The 17,634-nt window shown below is 37.0% G+C and overlaps 1 protein-coding gene across 1 annotated transcript in view; it reads left to right on the top strand.

Annotated features, from left to right (window-relative positions):
- Positions 1–17,634, top strand: part of ADAMTS19 (ADAM metallopeptidase with thrombospondin type 1 motif 19) — a 227,368-nt gene that overhangs the window by 189,477 nt on the left and 20,257 nt on the right. The window contains exons 19-21 of the mRNA XM_072728643.1: positions 7,357–7,492; positions 13,171–13,375; positions 15,811–15,963. Coding sequence (XP_072584744.1) covers positions 7,357–7,492; positions 13,171–13,375; positions 15,811–15,963 — 494 coding nt within the window. The remainder of the gene's footprint in view (positions 1–7,356; positions 7,493–13,170; positions 13,376–15,810; positions 15,964–17,634) is intronic.

Raw genomic sequence — 17,634 nt, 5'->3', positions numbered from 1 at the left:
GAAACAGGTCAATGATGACCATGTCAAAAATAATTTTAATGAAGTCTTTAGCTCAGAAGACTAAATGGAGTCTGTTCAAAAGAAAATTGAGAGGAGGAGATTATACAGGACACACTTTGCTCCTGAAACTATAGAGTAATTACAGCAGAAGGATGTCAAGTTACTCTAGCAGTTTAAAAAAAGTATTATCAGCCATCCTTACCTCTATGACATTTTCAAAGGCCATGTTTCTCTTCAGCCCCCATTATTGCCAAGTGATGTGTGATCCTCTGCCCTCCTGTCCTCTCCTGCTAATGCTCCCATACACACTCAAATTCTATTTGTCTGTTCTACCCAATCTTTAGTGATGCTAGGGCCCATTTCACTTAGGGGGTTCTACTTCACATCCTCTATCCAAATAAAAAACAGGAACACAAATAGAAACAAACACATTGGAAGTGAAAATCTATATGGTTAAAATTTTCTTTTTAATATAACTCAGACAAGGAAGACTAGCCCCCATCCAATGGTGAGCTGTGAATGCATAAAGATAAAGTGACTTCCCAAAGGCCATATGCCCAGTGGGGGTAGAGGTCACATTAGAATCCAGGACTCCTAAATTCAAATCTTCTGTCCTCCTAACATCATTCTTTCTTCAGGAGCAGCTTAGAAGGTTTGATGTCATTTCTTTTCACAAAATAGAGCATGTCCCTTAGAGAACATATAGGGTTCTTTTGGATTCAGAGAGATGTTTTATTTAATATGTTCAATAGAATTTAGATATGTCCCTAATTTTGTTATTTTGTAACAAATGGGTTATTTTGTAAAATAGTCCTAATTAGACACAACCTTGATTTGATTTGCCCTTGAATAGACCTTCTCTCTCAAATCTGTTCCATTGCGTTTAGTCAACAGTTTTCAATTATCTCTATATTAATAGGGTACATGTTCCTTTCAGTGCCAAAATATTTATGGGCTTTTGGATATTATTTTCCTTTGCAGTTCATAAATAAAGTGGATGGACAGGATTTCAAGAATCACATCATTTCTAACTTCGTGTTGTCCATTTTATAGCCAGATAAGCTTTGTAATCTTTCAGCATATTCATGAATTAAAGGACAGTTAGTTCAAAGCACAGAACATTGGAAACAGATTCACGCAAAATTTACCTTAAACAGCAAAGAGGAATAATATCATTATTTTACTTCACAGGACTATATTAAGCAAAAGCAAATAAAATATCACAGAGCAATATAAAATTTCAATGTTTGACATGTCATTTTTTTAGATTCTGTTGTAAGGCATTAGATTGCCAGCAATAAATGGGAAAAAGATATGTTTTAAAAGATACCTACTATCATGTAGCTAAATTTTTATTGTAATGATCTTTTACATCAGAATCTCAAACTGTTTTAGAATGAAACCCCAAATTAAAGTTAATTCACTCTGCATTTTATGTTTATTAATATCAGTTATTATAATATATAAAAGACATATATTTACAACTATTCTATCTAATATTTTATCCTGAAAGGAGGAATAGTTGTAAATATCAATTGGATGTTGATGATCTCAAGAAAATTTTTCCAACAGCATAACATATGTACACTTTTTGGCACCATCTTTTCAAATTCTGATGATAGTTCTAGAAATATTTGAAAGGATATATATAATTTTGTATTTTAGCATTGGAATTAGTCCTTTCACTTTCAAACAGCTTAAAATGTATTTGGGAAATAAATGTTTACTTTGCATTGGTGTTCTAAAACATCTAAAAGGTCTTTGAAGGGATGCTGTAAATTTATTTTGGCACCTGAGAATTATGGTTCACTGGATACAGTTCTTTCTGACATAAAAGTCCTGTTTTAAGTGATCTTAGTCTTCAGAGGCATCAGGCATGTATCATGGCATAGTATCTGAGAGATGTGTGTGGAAGTAGCGTTCCATGTACTGCATACAATAACTGTTATTACTCTAGAATTTATTTTGAGCTAGTGGGTGAATCAGTGATATAAAACCTAGAATAAGAACCCCAAAATTCAGTAATTTCTTTTGAAATAAATAAACAAACATGCTTTTAGGAAATCTAAATAGATACAATTTGAAGGGGAAAAAATAGGCCAACATTCCACATTCTTCACGTTAGTCCAAACCCAACCGAAGATTCTCATTCTATTGGCCTTATTTTGTGATATCCTTTAGATATGGCTTTCCTTGTGCATGAACAGCTTCTAAGGAATATCCAAGCCTTTGGTTTTAAATTGAGGAAACATCTCCAAATAGAATACTCCTATGTTTTTGCCAGTGCAGTTTGTTTCCATTTTTCCATTTTAAAGGCACATTGCAATCACCATAGTAAATGTTATTACCTGAAGAAAATGCACCAAACTATATTTCTTCTCTGCATTATTTCATTTCAATAGCATTTAATACAGTTTTAAATTCTATTTTCTTTAATAAGAACATTTTTATATTAATATGAACTCTTTATGAATTTGAATTTTAATACCTACATAATTCATTAACTGAAATTGCCATAGATGACTATCTTCCATAGTTAGTCATTTGGTTTGCAAATGACTTTTCATCATTTTAGGAAATAGTCTTGAGATGAACCTCTTAGTACAGAAAGCACTTTGGCCCTGACTTATGTGCTTGTATTTCACTCATTGATCCTTTGACCAACATGGAACATGCATACACTAGTGCTGAGTGGTCCAATAATGAGTGCCTTCTGCTTTTAGAGGATTCACTGTTCGTTTAGTGGGGGTCAGCTAATAATAAAATTGCTGTACCAAGTGATATGGGAAGATGTAGGAAGTTTTCCAGGGAAATGCATAGGTGCAAAGGCACTGAGGTTTGTGAGAATGTTTATTTCTAGGATGAAAAATATGAGGATCAAGGAGTGGGAGATAATTTGACCATTTTCTACTTTTTATAGAAAGAAGCTAGTGCATGAAGATCCCTGAATATTATGCTAGCAATCAAGTTAAATTTGTCTTGAAAGTTATGAGATCTCATTAAACTATTTATCTGCGTGGAAATAAGATCAGGTTAGATTACCTATTGTGTGTTGTAAACAATACAAAATAAAAATATTTTCATTAAAAAAGATGAAATGCTCATTTTAATATTAAGTCCAAGCCCTGAGGGAAATTTTTTATAGAAATGTCCAGAAATGGCTAAGAATTAAAAGGCATACACAGTTTTGGAAGTTGTTCAAGTTAAAAAATGTATGCCTAAAAAAAAAAAAAAACCCTGCATTTTACATATTTCTAAGAAGTGCTCAGAGAAAAGCCCCCTTCCTCATTAAAATACATTTACTTTTGTTTCACTTACTTGCTGGCCATTGTTAGTTCAATAGAGAATAAATAAATAATTTGAGAGAAAATTATAAAGACGAATGAATATATGTGGTCTCTGATTTATAGAGGTTCACAGTCTTATTTAAAAGTTTGGAGCACCCAGTAATACAGAGAGGATTTCAGTTATGTGTATTGAAACACCGAACACACTCCCAAGAACGTGTTTCCACATTTAGGATGCCAGTTCTAGAAATGTGATCTATGTGGATAGAATATACTTTTATTAAAAATATCCATTTCATGGGGTTAAATACAGAGCATAGAAAAAACAGCTGCTTATATCTGAGACTGGAACAGAAGGCATCCGATCTAATATCTAGTCTTCGTTAAGTATCTTCAGAGAACAAAGAGTTGGTAAATAAAATTACTCTTTGTTTTCAGGTTTTGCCCAAGTTCGGTAATGAGGCCAATTGCATAATGGTTATATTCTTTTATTCCTAATTGTATTCAGAACATCAAAACTGATTTCCCCAGTAATGATTTAATGGGAATGACCCAGAGGTGAAGTTAATTGCCATAAAGCAAGTATACACTGTCAACAGCTTGCAGCTACTCATGATTCGGGCAGAAAGCCAGTGACTTCATCACTTTCTGCTTGTCCCTAGGTTCCACAGTACTGGATGCATTGTAAATACTGCTATTAGATGCTAGAATGGAAATTTCCTGTGTTGGCTGGAACATAAAAATATATAAAAGAAAAAACTCAAACAATAACATTTCCATATGGCTTTAAGATCTAGTTGTATTTTCATAGGCATGGTGTGCCTGTAGCAGAGCAATGGATTTCTTCCCTGCCCCGCCCCCATTCTGTTGTTTTTGTTCAATGAAATTTTTAAAACTGGGGCCAAGCTTATCCTATCTGCCAAAACATGTATGATGTGAGCTTCCTTGCCACAATGTGGATGGAAATGTCCCAATTCACAATCACGTGCCTCTCTGCTTTCTTAGAACACTCAGGTGATCCCTGAAATGATACAAGTACCTAGGTCTCTTTTGATATATCAACATTTCCACTTAAAAGATTTTTTTTGGGGGGGGGCACCTGGGTGCCTCAGTGGTTGAATGTCTGCCTTTGTTGTGATCCCGGGCCCCTGGGATTGAGTACCACATCAGGCTCCCTATGGGGAGCCTGCTTCTCCTCTGCCTACATCTCTGCCTCTGTGTGTCTCTCATGAATAAATAAATAAAATCTTAAAAAAGATTTTCAAGAGTTTTTCAAGAGCTTAATATTTTAGCTCTATGGTAGTATAACTAACATTATGGATTTTCTGAAGAAAGGAATAAATGCAGAATAATTAGCCCTGAGTTATTTACCTCATAACTACATATATGTTCAGGAAAAGTTTTCTGGATAATGTCTGTTAGTCATTTTTTTGTGTTGTAGTTGGCAGAAAGCCACCATTTAAATTAGTTTAGGCAATTACATCTATTCTGCAAAAAAAAAAGTGTCTTATGAATTCAAAGGCTTTAAATTAGATTTTAAGCCTAACATTTATATTTAATGAAAGTAACATGTATGTTAATCCTGCTTTAAAGTAGGCATCCTCATAATGTAGAAGTTGTACTCAAATATTATATAGAATTTGCACAATGTCTGTTTAGTATGTGCATCAGGTTCTAACGAAGCACCTGGAATATAGGAAACCAGGAGGAAGTTCATCAAAACTCTTGTCCCAATTTCTTTACACTTAAGCAACTCCTACCTTGCGAGGCCAGTTGCCTCTGTGAAAGAATAAACATAAGCCATTTCGGCTTTTTTTGCAGTTTATTTGAAAATTGAGGTTGGTAGGTATTGAACCCTTCTTATGATTTGATCTAATGCCACACAGCCTCTCCCTTCTTGACCTACCAGGGGATAGCCAGGGAAGCCCCTGAGCATTTACCCCAGGCATGGAACATTACCTGTTCTCTACCAGTTCCCATCAGCTTGCCTGACTCTGTCAAGTACACAGGACAGGCTTAAAGGACTTCCAGCAGAGGTGTTCATTCACGTAGGTAACTGGCCATAAAGTCCTTGGTTTGGGGACTGCAGTTCAGCCCACAATCTTTTTTTTTTTTTTTTTTTTAAGATTTTGTTTATTTATTCATGAGAGACACAGAGAGAGAGAGAAAGAGGCAGAGACACAGGCAGAAGGAGAAGCAGGCTCCATGCAGGGAACCCGATGTGGGACTCAATCCCCGGTCTCCAGGATCAGGCCCTGGGCCAAAGGCGGGGCTAAACCGCTGAGCCACCCAGGCTGTCCCCAACCCACATTCTATTTATCAAGCTGGGAAAAGGCCTTTTACCTGTTTGGCACTCTGTTGTCTGTTTTGAGCTCCCATAGAACAAGTTGAATTGTTCAACTTGTTCAACCAGACCTGGAATTCTTCAGGTAGGAAACAATTGGCTAACATTGTACTGCCTATACCAGGAAATAAAACTGAAGATAAAACTAAATGATTTCAATAACATAATATGCAATAATCACAGATATAATTGTTAGTTAATACACACACACAGGGTGGGGTGGGGAGAGAGGAGAGAAAGGTAGTCATTTTTTTGTATGCTACAAGTTGCCTTGGGACCATGCTCAGTGTTGTTGAGAGGGAAAGGAAGGAAAGATGTCTGCTGGGCCACCCTGCTGTCTCTCCCCATCCCCCATTCAGGTCAAAGCAAAAGATCCTCAAAAATTATTGAAAGCAGCTCTCTCTGCATTCCTTCTTTCCTTTTTTCTTGATGCCAGCCTTCCCCCCTCTGTTAATTAAATGACAGAGTGACCTCTCTACCACCAGGCCAGGCTGTCATATTTGGCATGATCATCAAGAATGCTATGAGCTTCCTAATTATCACTGCATGACTGTCATCAGACCCTAACTAAAGGCCTTGTATAGGGGCCCCGAAGACTTATGATTATTTTCTTAATCCTTTATGACCCATCTGGTTTAAAATTATTGGTTGATTTAATTACTTTATAATGTCATACAATACGTTAAATTAGATTATGAAATCTGATAAAGAAATTTAGACTTTTGTAGAGAAACGGAATTAGCATGTGTTTATTAGGCTCTTTAGGTGCAAGATGAGATAAAGAAAATGTTGTCAAGTAAGTGTACTTATAGGGCCCAGATAAAAATAAGTACACCATACAAGTGGTCATTTTTACCTCTAGTATCAGACTTTATCATATCAGAGAAAGTAGAAAAGCCATTTTTCTGAAATCTGGTAAAATATTAGGAGTCCCATGGCTTTTCTTAGAGAACATCATAATAAACAGGGAATAAACATAATAAACAGGGAACAGGATTTCTAGAATTCCTCATTGCTCTAGAATACCTTCATCAGAGATATTAAGAATAAAAGTCTGGGTCATATTGAAAACAAGTTTGTTTTCACTACATAGCACTGGTGTGATAAATGCATGCGATGATAAAATATGCCCATGTGTTTATGTGCTTTCATGAAGTCATACAAGTTTTTTGCAAAGTACAGCTTTCTACCACTTAATACTAAAAGATAGCGTAGTCCTTACCAACAATTCTTTAATTAATGTCTTGTCAACTTAGGCTACCACAATCCCTTGGGAATATAAAACTTGCCATTTAATTTCTTTTTTAAAAAAAATATTTAGTTGTTTGTTTTAGAGAGAGAAAGTGTGCATACATGTGCCAGCTGGGGGAGGAACAGAGGGAGAGGAAGAGAGAAAATCTCCAGCAGACTCTGAGCTGAGCATGGAGCCTGACTAGGGGCTTGATCCCAGGACCCTGAGATAATGACCCTGAAATTAAGAGTCGGACGCTCAACCAACTGAGCCACCCCGGCACCCCGCCATTTAATTTCTAATGAGGAAAAAATTTACCATTTATCCTCCTTAAGCCTAGAGATGCATTTTTATGTAAATTATAAATAATATCTTCATTGATCTAACTTAAAATTCCTTTCAAAATCTGAAACTTACAATGAGCCTATGTTCACCCCCTAGGTCCATTACTTAAAGGCCTGTCATTTTTCTGTGTGTTTGTTTGCTCTTTTCAGGAGAAAGGAAGACAATAGTGTCTTGCACCAAAATCATGAACAAAAATATCAGCATTGTGGACAACAAGAAATGCAAATACTTAACCAAGCCTGAGCCGCAGATTCGAAAGTGCAATGAGCAACCATGCCAAACAAGGTAACCGTATTCCACCACTTGTTAACACTCTGGCCACTAAATTACAAGCTTGCTTGTATTTATTTATTTATTTATTTATTTAGAGAGAGAGAGAGAGAGAGAGGCAGAGACACAGGCAGAGGGAGAAGCAGGCTCCATGCAGGGAGCCCAACGTGGGACTCAATCCCGGGTCTCCAGGATCACGCCCTGGGCCGAAGGTGGCGCTAAACCACTGAGCCGCCCGGGCTGCCCAAATTACAAGCTTTTAAAACATGCTCAAAATATTAACAAAATCCCGTTCTCCTAAAAATAATGCAAAAGAATATATACCAACATGTAGGGTTTTATTTTATTTTATTTTATTTTATTTTATTTTATTTTATTATTTTATTTTATTTTATTTTATTTAACATGTAGGGTTTTAAACAAGCTGGAAAAAGTATTAAAGCAGCAAGGCTAGGATATTTCTCAACTTTAACTGTGTTCTCCACAGTGTGAATGTGGAGATATAGGAGAAGATGGAGGAGATGTAATTAAAATTATTTGGTAATCCGTTGATTGGTCCTTCAAAAATCTGGTTATGGGTTGAATTTCACTATTTGTTCTTGAGTTTTCTGATATGATGTGTTAGAAATTGCCAAGGATGATATAGACCAAAGCAGGACTGGCCAGGACTCAGCCCCTCACAAGACACCAGGGCCAGTATGATCGTCCTGGTTCCCAGGCTACATCCTCACGCCCTCTCCCAGAACTCCCAATCTGACTGCCCAATTCCTGACCTCTGATTGCTGGATTCCTGTGCTGGGGGGTCCTGGTTTGCTGTTTTGGTCACCTGTGACTTCAGTGAGTATGAGGCAACAAAGTAGGAAAGAAACCCTTGAATAGGAAATGAGAGAGCGATGCTGAGAAATGAAAGTGGTGTAGAAAGAAGACCATGCCTTAGTAGCCCACAGGGATGAAGAACCCAAGTATAATTTTGGGGTGAGCTAGCAGCAAGGCTGTGTAGAGTGGTTCCCATCAGAGGGTTCCTTGAAAATCCATGTGCTTTCTTACAAAAATTAATGAGCTTGAGTGTGACTGAACCCCATGTCAGAGGTCCTAAAAGCCTTCAGAGATAGAATGGTAAAAAAAAAAAAAAAAAAAAAAAAAAAAGAGTATGAGGCTGCATTGATTTCTCTGGAATACAGAGACAGGGACATCTGTTCTGTCCTGATACTCAGAGATCTCTTGCGGCTCCATGAATGAGGTGTAGTTAGTTGTGATTTCCTAGGGAGCCACACAGAGAATGGAATCCTGCACAGAGTCACAGTGAGCTCATGTGCCCTTCAACTCAGATATGCAAAGGACTTGTAGCTTCGTAGTGGTCTATAACTAATATAATATTCTTCATGGCCCACCAAGCACAGTGAGTATGGAGGGAGGAGGTTAAAGAGGAAGGGGGAAGAGAGTGGCCAATTAACTCTATTTAAACTTTTCTGTCTTAATCTCTTTGGGAATTCGTGCATCCAGGCTCGTGTTCCATTCTTCTGGTTTCCCTGCTCCCCTGGCCTTCCCCACCTCTAATGCAACCCTGATCCTGCATTTCCTCTGTTTTTGGCTTACTGCAAAACTTGCTTATTAAGCCCTTCAGATCTGGCTCACGCTATGTGAATGAGAGCTTAAAAGAATTTGGAAAATCCCTCCTTCCTTTACAATGCTGAAATTTCAAGGCTTGCTTTGCTGTAGATGGGTTGTATACAAGGTGACAAAAGCTAATTATCAACTTTTCCTTTCTTTTTTTTTTTTTCCAACTTTTCCTTTCCTCTGCATTCCTGCTCCAATATTCTTGTTCTTTCCCAATCCCCAGGGAAAATTATGCTTCTAAGGAATAGGACAGAAGAATGATATGTAAAAGAATGTACAAAAGATAAAAACACATTAATATGCATTCAGTAATGTTATGCCCACTCCACCTACCTCACTCTCTGCTTTTCAGGGTAATTTTATAAGTAGATGAACTAATTAGGCTTTTTTATGATGCAATGTAGTAATCAACAGGAAAAGTGACCTAGGGTATTATTGTTAACCTGCGGTCAGCTCTTTAACTTCTTTCCATTCAGTGCTGGACAGATATAAGAGCAGAGTTTTTGGCCTTTGCTCTGTCAGCTAAAGAACCTGGGTCGTTTTTGTTATTACCATTCCTAAGAATTATCTTTTTCTTTATCACTTTTAATAGATATTAAAATGCTAACTTATCTTGTGTTAAATTATTTGCTAAAATATTTCAAAACACCATTTGTCTCATGTGCTATATAATTTTTCCATCTGGAGAGAAGAACATTGGCTTTTTCTGATCTATCAGGAATCTTGAATGAGTTGGATTTGAGGACTAGAGCATACTTGTCACTTCCTAACTTGGTCTGTGAAGGATCAGAATGTGGAGTACACACCATTTATTGTTCATTCATTGACCTCAGCTATCTCAGAGGAAAATGCCTTGCTAATGGCTTAGTAAAATGAATACTTTAGAAGGTCACTACATCCCTGAGTGAGAAATTTTTGCAGCTGGACACTGGATGCCTTTTTTATTAGAGATTATTCCTTCCCTTGGGAAAGGAGTCAATATGTTGCAAACCACCAAGAAGCAGTGGCAGTCAGGTTAACCAAAATATCGAAAAGTAAGAAATGGACATGAGTGGTTATTGAAGGTCATGATAAGAAAACTTTCTATGACTTACTGGCATGGCATAGCATAACCTTTAGTTTTTCTTGCCTCTTCTTTTTTCCCACCCTAGTAAGAAACATTCCAATTTACATTTACATTTATTTAAAAAGTCACTAAATAGACTGATGGAACCCTATGTGCCAAGTATAAAATATATCAGTGCACTAGTAAATAGCTTTGGAAGAAGAAATCTTAAAGATAAGGAAATGGGATAATTCCAAATTAGATTGATTCTAAAATACGAAGTGTCTTATTATAATACGTTTTACATTCTAAATCTTATTTCTGAGAGGCTTTCATAAGGAATGGAAAAAGTAACTTTTGGGGCACCTGGATGGTTCAGTGCATTAAGCATCACACTCTTAGTTACATTCAAGTCATGATCTCAGGATCGCAAGATGGATCCCTGTATCGGGCTCCATGCTCAGCTCCACCTCTGCTTGGGACTCTCTCCATCTCCACCCTGCCCCCTCACCTCCTCCCCTCTGCTCTCTCTCAAATAAATAAATGAAATTTTTTTATTTGTTATTCTAATAAAAAATATTACAGACACATTAATATTTTTTAGATTTTGTTATTCTAATAAAAATATTAGATTTTATTTGTTATTCTAATAAAAAAATATCTGTCTGTAGGCAGAGACATAGGCAAAGAGAGACGCAGACTCCCTATGGGGAGCCTGATGCTGGACTCCATCCCAGGACCCCAGGATCCCAACCTGAGCTGAAGGCAGATGCTCAACTACTAAGCCACCCAGGTGTCCCATAAATAAAATATTTTTTAAAAAAAGAAAAAGTAACTCTTATCATTATACTAAGGGTCTCTAAAATGTATTTTATTTAAAAAATAAGAGATTCCATGAAATTGCACATACTTTTCCTTTCAGTAGTGTGTTCTAGGTTCCATAATTGGAGGGAAAATTATATACATGGGTTTACATTGTACTTATAATGTGGTACGCATGGTACACATTTTATGTAGAAAGATGAATCAAAAACTAAATAAATCTGGAAGATAATACTTTAGGAAAAATCCACTAGGGGACTCCCAAGCAAAATGATATATCTGCATCATACTTGATAGACCAGCAGACAAGAACTCTGTTAGAGGCAATACTAGGATGCAAATATTATTATAATTTTTTTTCCTTTTCAGAAATAGAAGCATAGAATCATTTAGAATTAAACCATTGTACAGATGAGAAAACTAGATTGCATGAGTTGTGACTTTTCAAACTTTGGATCATTGCCAGAAGCATTTGGGCTTAAGTAAATGTAGAAGAATTTATGCTATTTCTGTAAAACATAGATACAATTTCCAATATGAGAAATGTTTAATAACAAGCTGTTGTGTACATCCTGTTATAGAGGCAAAGAAGAATAAGACATGATCTCTTCCTTTAAAGAGTTTAGATACTAATCAGGAAAAGAAGGGTGGATTTTGTAGAGAGGATGAGAACTCCCCCACTTTCCGAGGTAATTTCTAATAAATGCTGTGTGAGTGCCACAAGCCAGATGCCAGAGGGCAAAGGGACCACAATTATTATAGGTTGGATGGAGAAGCCCTGTTAGGAGGAAAGGACTTGGAGCTGGCTGTCAAGGTTCCAGGCAGTGGGTGCTCCATAAACAGGTACCATGTGGTAAAATAGTGTTTGAGGAGCAAGCTGAGCATATGGTTTCTTTTCCTAACAAATGAGAGATGAAGCTAGAGAAATAAGTATAAATTACTATAAATATACTGTAATATGTAAAGTATATGCTATATACTGAGTCCCTATAATGATAAACACTTTTACACATGACAAAATAGAAACTTAACTAAAGCTATTAGTATTGTTTCAAGAATGTGCACAGCTAGCAAGGAACCCAAAGTTAAGCTCAGGGCTTTGGACTGCCCTGCACTGTGCCGAAATAGGATTGTGCAGGTAGTTTGGGGTGGATTTAGTTCCCCCTATGTGGTTGACCTAATAGTGGGAAATGCAGAGGGGCTTTTACTGACACGATTCATACAAATTTCATGAATCACTTTTCTGGTATAGGCCTCGGTTCTTCCTGAAATAAATTTGGGGAGGTATTTAAATTAGTGGTCCTTAGGGTATATCCCAACTCAACAGAAATGGAAGTGCCATAGAGATGTATCACTGCCCTGATGACTGGGAAAAGGATGTCCATCTAGGTATTAAAATGCATATGTATTGGCAGAATCACTTAATCAGTGAATTCCAAGAAGAATATTTGGAGTTTTTGGGGATCTCTGAAATGAAGTCATTTTATGTTTATGCTCCTGAGCCTGTACCCCAGTGTCTGTAATTATGTGTCAACTACATAGAGGCTAGGCTAGCCTAAAGATGCACACATAGCTGTATCGGAGGATATGGCCCAGACACGAAAACTCGTCGCAGGTCATAGGCATAATGTACCAAACTATGGCTTCCTCTGGGTAAGAGGGTATTCTCATGACAGGGTTCTCTGCCACTGCTCATATCTGCATTTGTCATGTGGTGAAGTGATCTAGAGTCTCATTTCAATTTCTGACTCTCCAACCCTGTGACCCTTGGTAAGTTGCTAAATCTCTCCTTGCCTTGGTTTCCCTCTCTGTAAAAGTCCAAAATAGTTGTAGTACCTTAACACATGGAGTCATTGTGAAGACTTAAAACACAAAGAGCAGGAATAACTCAGTATGTTAGCAATTGTATACTTATTAGGTATCTCAGTGCGGCCAGTATGATAAGCAGCAACAGGCAAAGCATATCATATGGCATGGATGGAATCGAATTCTCGGAAGTTCTAGTAGGAACAAGGCCTTGAGATTAGAAATACAGAGAATCCAACATTATAGAAAACACAGGTGTTTTAGACAAAACTATAAAGTAGTAAAAAAAGAAAAAAACAAAAAATAAGAGTCACTGTGCAACAATTCTAACTCCAGACAGGTCAAAATACACCATGGGTGGATATCTTTTAACTTGTTTCAATGGTTCTTTCTTTCCTTTTAGATGGATGATGACAGAATGGACGCCCTGTTCACGAACTTGTGGAAAAGGAATGCAGAGCAGACAAGTGGCCTGTACCCAACAACTGAGCAACGGAACTCTGATCAGAGCTCGGGAGAGGGACTGCACCGGGCCTAAGCCTGCGTCTGCCCAGCGCTGCGAGGGCCAGGACTGCATGACTGTGTGGGAGGCAGGAGTGTGGTCTGAGGTGCGGTGTGCGCCCCTGTCCCTTCCTGTTCCCGTACTCTCCTCCAGCTTAGCTCATGTGAGGTCATATGCTGTCTCAGTCAACATCTCTGTGCACAGCAGTTTCAATACCATCTATTGATTTTTCTGATGATAAGAGGAATATACTCATTGTATATAATTTTGCAAATATGACTTCAGCCATTGTCACATAATCAAGAACACATTATATGTACATTTTATTAGAATGCTGGCTTATTCAGGTATAGAATAAGTATAGAATCTTTAGTGGGCAGAAACGTTGATACACATTTGATTCATTGTTTATCCCTGAACATTTAAGAGAAAGAAGAAAGACCATGAACATTTAACAATCATATCCTGTAGGCAGGGTCTCTGTTTTAATTTCATATTTAATATATTGCTTATATTTAATCACCAATTCAAGAAGGCTAATAGTTTCACCATTTCATAATAGAGCTCAGAGAAGTTAAATAGTTCACCCTAGAATCTTATCTAAGTGTGGTATCTGGGATTTGAACACAGCGCTGTCACACTCACTGCACCGCACACCCATTAGCATGTGGTGTGCAGCATATAGGTGTGTTCCATGCCCAACCATATGCTTTATTTTTCTGTTACCATGATATGTATCTGTGCATAATAATAAACACCAGTCATTACTTATATCTTCTAGCTTCTCTGTAGCATTTTAGGGAAGTGGCTGCATGCACACATACACAAACACACTCACATACCCACACACAGGTGCAGTCATGTGCAAGCACACATCCAGTCCAAAATCATTCATATGCCTAATCTCAGAATACTAGATTCTAACACTAGATTGTGTTAGAATACTAATCTAACACTAGATTGTGTTAGATTGTGTATAAAACTGACAAATGAAAAAAAACAAAAAACAAAAAAAAAAAAACAAAAAAAAACTGACAAATGGAAAATGCTAGGTTACAATGAGTAGCCAATCTTTTGAAAATGAGGATATAGTAGCTTAGATAATGAGGTTTGGGAATATTCTTCAATTAACCCAATCTCCCCCCTCCACAAAGTACATTAGCAAATAACACAACTTTCTGTTGGCTTCCTTTTCTGAGCTATACCTTGCTGTTTAACAGATTCTTCTTCATTGGCAATGTATACTTTTGAGAGTGAATATAGTATCTGATTTTACATCAGAATCAGTGTGATCTGAAGAGAAGATTCACATGAGCAAAGGAAAATAGCCCACCTCCAGCCAAACCATAACATTTTTGCAAACTCTTTAGGAAGAAATAGGTCAGAAATATTCTATACAGATTTTTGGCACCAGCTGAGAGCAAATAATATGTCTCGGTGCAGTCTACCAATTAAAGAATATCTCTCACTTTGATTTAATTTAAAAATTGATCTTATGGATCAGGGTGAGTTCCAATTGCAAAAAAATAAAAATATAAATATTAAAATGCCAAGTCGCACATGTAGTCCACTTTAAAGCTCAACATATTCAAACATAAGCCATAAATTATGAGATAATCATTCATTTGTGCAAACTTTATATTTAAAATATCATTAGTTCCATGCTTAGGTTTTCAAGAACACAACTGTTGGAGTCCTCCTGGTTATTCATATACTACATCATTGTTAAATGTACACCTGCAACTCTTGCTTTGGACCTTTATCAGACAATTATTCATTGAATTTTTTAACTTTTGCCATACCTTTCATCTTTTCCTTTCTCTCTCCTCTCCCTTCTCCTGCCCAATGCCATTTTGATCTCTGTGTCCAGATAGTCAGTGATGTGTACCTTTGTAAAACTGAGAAGCTTTACACATAATCCATAACAAGGAGCACAAATGAAAATGAGGTACTAATTTGCATCTAGAAAAGACTGGTGAAATATACATATGTGCTTTATGTGTTATGTCACCATCTTAAATCATTTAGATTGATGATTTCCAGGGGTATATAATTATGCAATGAAATATTTTATTTTTGCTAAGATTTTCTCTGTGTTCCCTTTAAGAAAAGTCTATGAGAATTGATTCTCTTAAAAAATGTCATTTTTCACAAGTATTTCTTAGGGCTAAAACAGACTAAATCTTAGCCAAAGTAAATTTTTCAATTTTCATATGTAACTATGTATAACTATGTGATGCCAATCAAGTTTAATATTTTACATTTTGATCATTGTATATTATTTGTCTTTCATCACCAATCCTATTATAATGGTCCTGTGTTCCTGAAACTCATTTAGCTCCAAACTGGGCCCCAAGCTTCATCTGGCTCCTGGTACTGGGGTGAAGCCAGGTGTTTTTCTTCTCTTTCTTCTTTCACCTGATCTTTATGTGAGTGATAGGCTTAGGAGAGTTGATTAGAAATATTACTTAACATAATTTAACCATTGGTCTCTATCTCCTAATCACAACCTCATCCAGACTCTCTGATGTTATCTTCCAGTGTTCGGTCAAGTGTGGCAAAGGTGTCCGTCATCGGACGGTGAGGTGTACTAACCCTCGAAAGAAATGTGTCCTCTCCACCAGACCCCGGGAGGCTGAAGACTGTGAGGATTACTCGAAATGCTATGTGTGGCGGATGGGTGACTGGTCTAAGGTGAGACTCATTTTGTCCATTCTCAGTATTAGGTTTCAATGATGCCAGCATTGCCTAGAGTGTTGTAACCACACAGTATGACATTTAGGACAGATAGAGGACAGAGGTATGGATTAGGACAGATGAAGTGTTATTTTCCCAGGTTCACACCAAGTCTGTCCGATTATGATCATGAGCTCTGTAAAACTATTTTAAAGATCAAATAAGAAAAAATATATAAAGCACTGAAGACTGACACAAAGGAAGCTCTCAAAAAATTATCTATTTTTATTTTGTTGTGAGTCTTTATTGATACATTCTTTGTCAGAATATTTTTGCATAAAACATCTAATAAAGTACTATCTGTTAAGTGCATTGAAAATATAACTAAGGGAGATAGTGACAGGATCAAACAGAGGCACGCTTCATCTTAATATTTAAAAGGCATTATTTTTCCCCATCAACTTTTTGGGTTGTGTATAGAAGAAATGGAAAGCAACAGCATTCTTGAAGTTCTTTGATCAAATTAGGCAGACACAAATCATATGGCAGGTGAACAGTAAGCTTCAATTTGTGATAATAGTATTTTAACTTATGAATAAAATAGAGCCTTATATATAAGCAAGCCATAGAAAACAGCTCATCTATTCACTCTATGTAGAGAATTTAAAAATCCCATGTGTTAAGATAAAATTCTGATCATATGTGGGTGAAAACAGGTCTCAAATACTAGTCATCAGAATTGTAACCGTTAATCAAATAATCCCCTGTGCCTTGTGACATTCAGCTGTGATATCATATACTTATTATCATGGAATCATAAAATTCGAAGGCTTAGAAGAGACCTAATAAATGCTCTCTTCTCTCCCTTTATTTTATATGTGAAAAAAAGGGGGGGGGAGGTTAGTGCTGGGTCATGGTAGGGAGTGTAGTGGCTTTTTGTAGAGAATCCTAAAGGACTTCCTGGAAGAAGTCTTCTCAAAGTATAACACTGTGATTAGCCAGTTTGCATAACGTTGGCCCAGAAGAAATTCCTGACATTGAAAATCTATTTTCTTGTGATTATTGATGCCTTACCTCTCTAAAAATGTTTGCATATTAGCATCTCATGTTCTCTATACTTTTCTTTCAAAGACCTACAGCACTTCATGTTTACATTGGGACTCTTTAAAAGATGCATTTGTAAACGATGTAAGTAAATCCCTCCCTACAGAATTAGGAAATATTCAGCTTAATCCATGCAGCTTTGAACCATAGGAGGAAACTTCACATTTTAGAGGAAACAATCTGTGGAGGAAAGAGAATTCCAAATTAACCACAAATAATTTTATTTTCAGGGTTAATGTTTTCCTAATTCTAAGAGAGGGAAATACAATGAGATGATGGGGCAAGACTGTGGCTTGGGGCAGCCTGGGTGGCTCAGCGGTTTGGTGCTGTCTTCAGCCCAGGGTGTGATCCTGGAGACCCGGGATCAAGTCCCTCTTCGGGCTCCCTGCATGGAGCCTGCTTCTCCCTCTGCCTGCCTCTCTCTCTCTCTCTCCCTCTCTCATCTCTGTCTCTCATGAATAAACAAATAAAATCTTAAAAAAAAAAAAAGACTGTGGCTTGGAAGTCAAGACAAGGAGGGGGATAGTTTGGATTCCTTCATTATACAGATGGACCAACTGGTCAAGCTGTTGAATACCTTTGTAT

This window comes from Vulpes vulpes, chromosome 12 (assembly GCF_048418805.1).
Source record: "Vulpes vulpes isolate BD-2025 chromosome 12, VulVul3, whole genome shotgun sequence".
NCBI classification, from domain to species: Eukaryota; Metazoa; Chordata; class Mammalia; order Carnivora; family Canidae; genus Vulpes; species Vulpes vulpes.
Note: the sequence above shows the minus strand (reverse complement) of the source record. Positions and strands in the feature narration are given on the sequence as shown.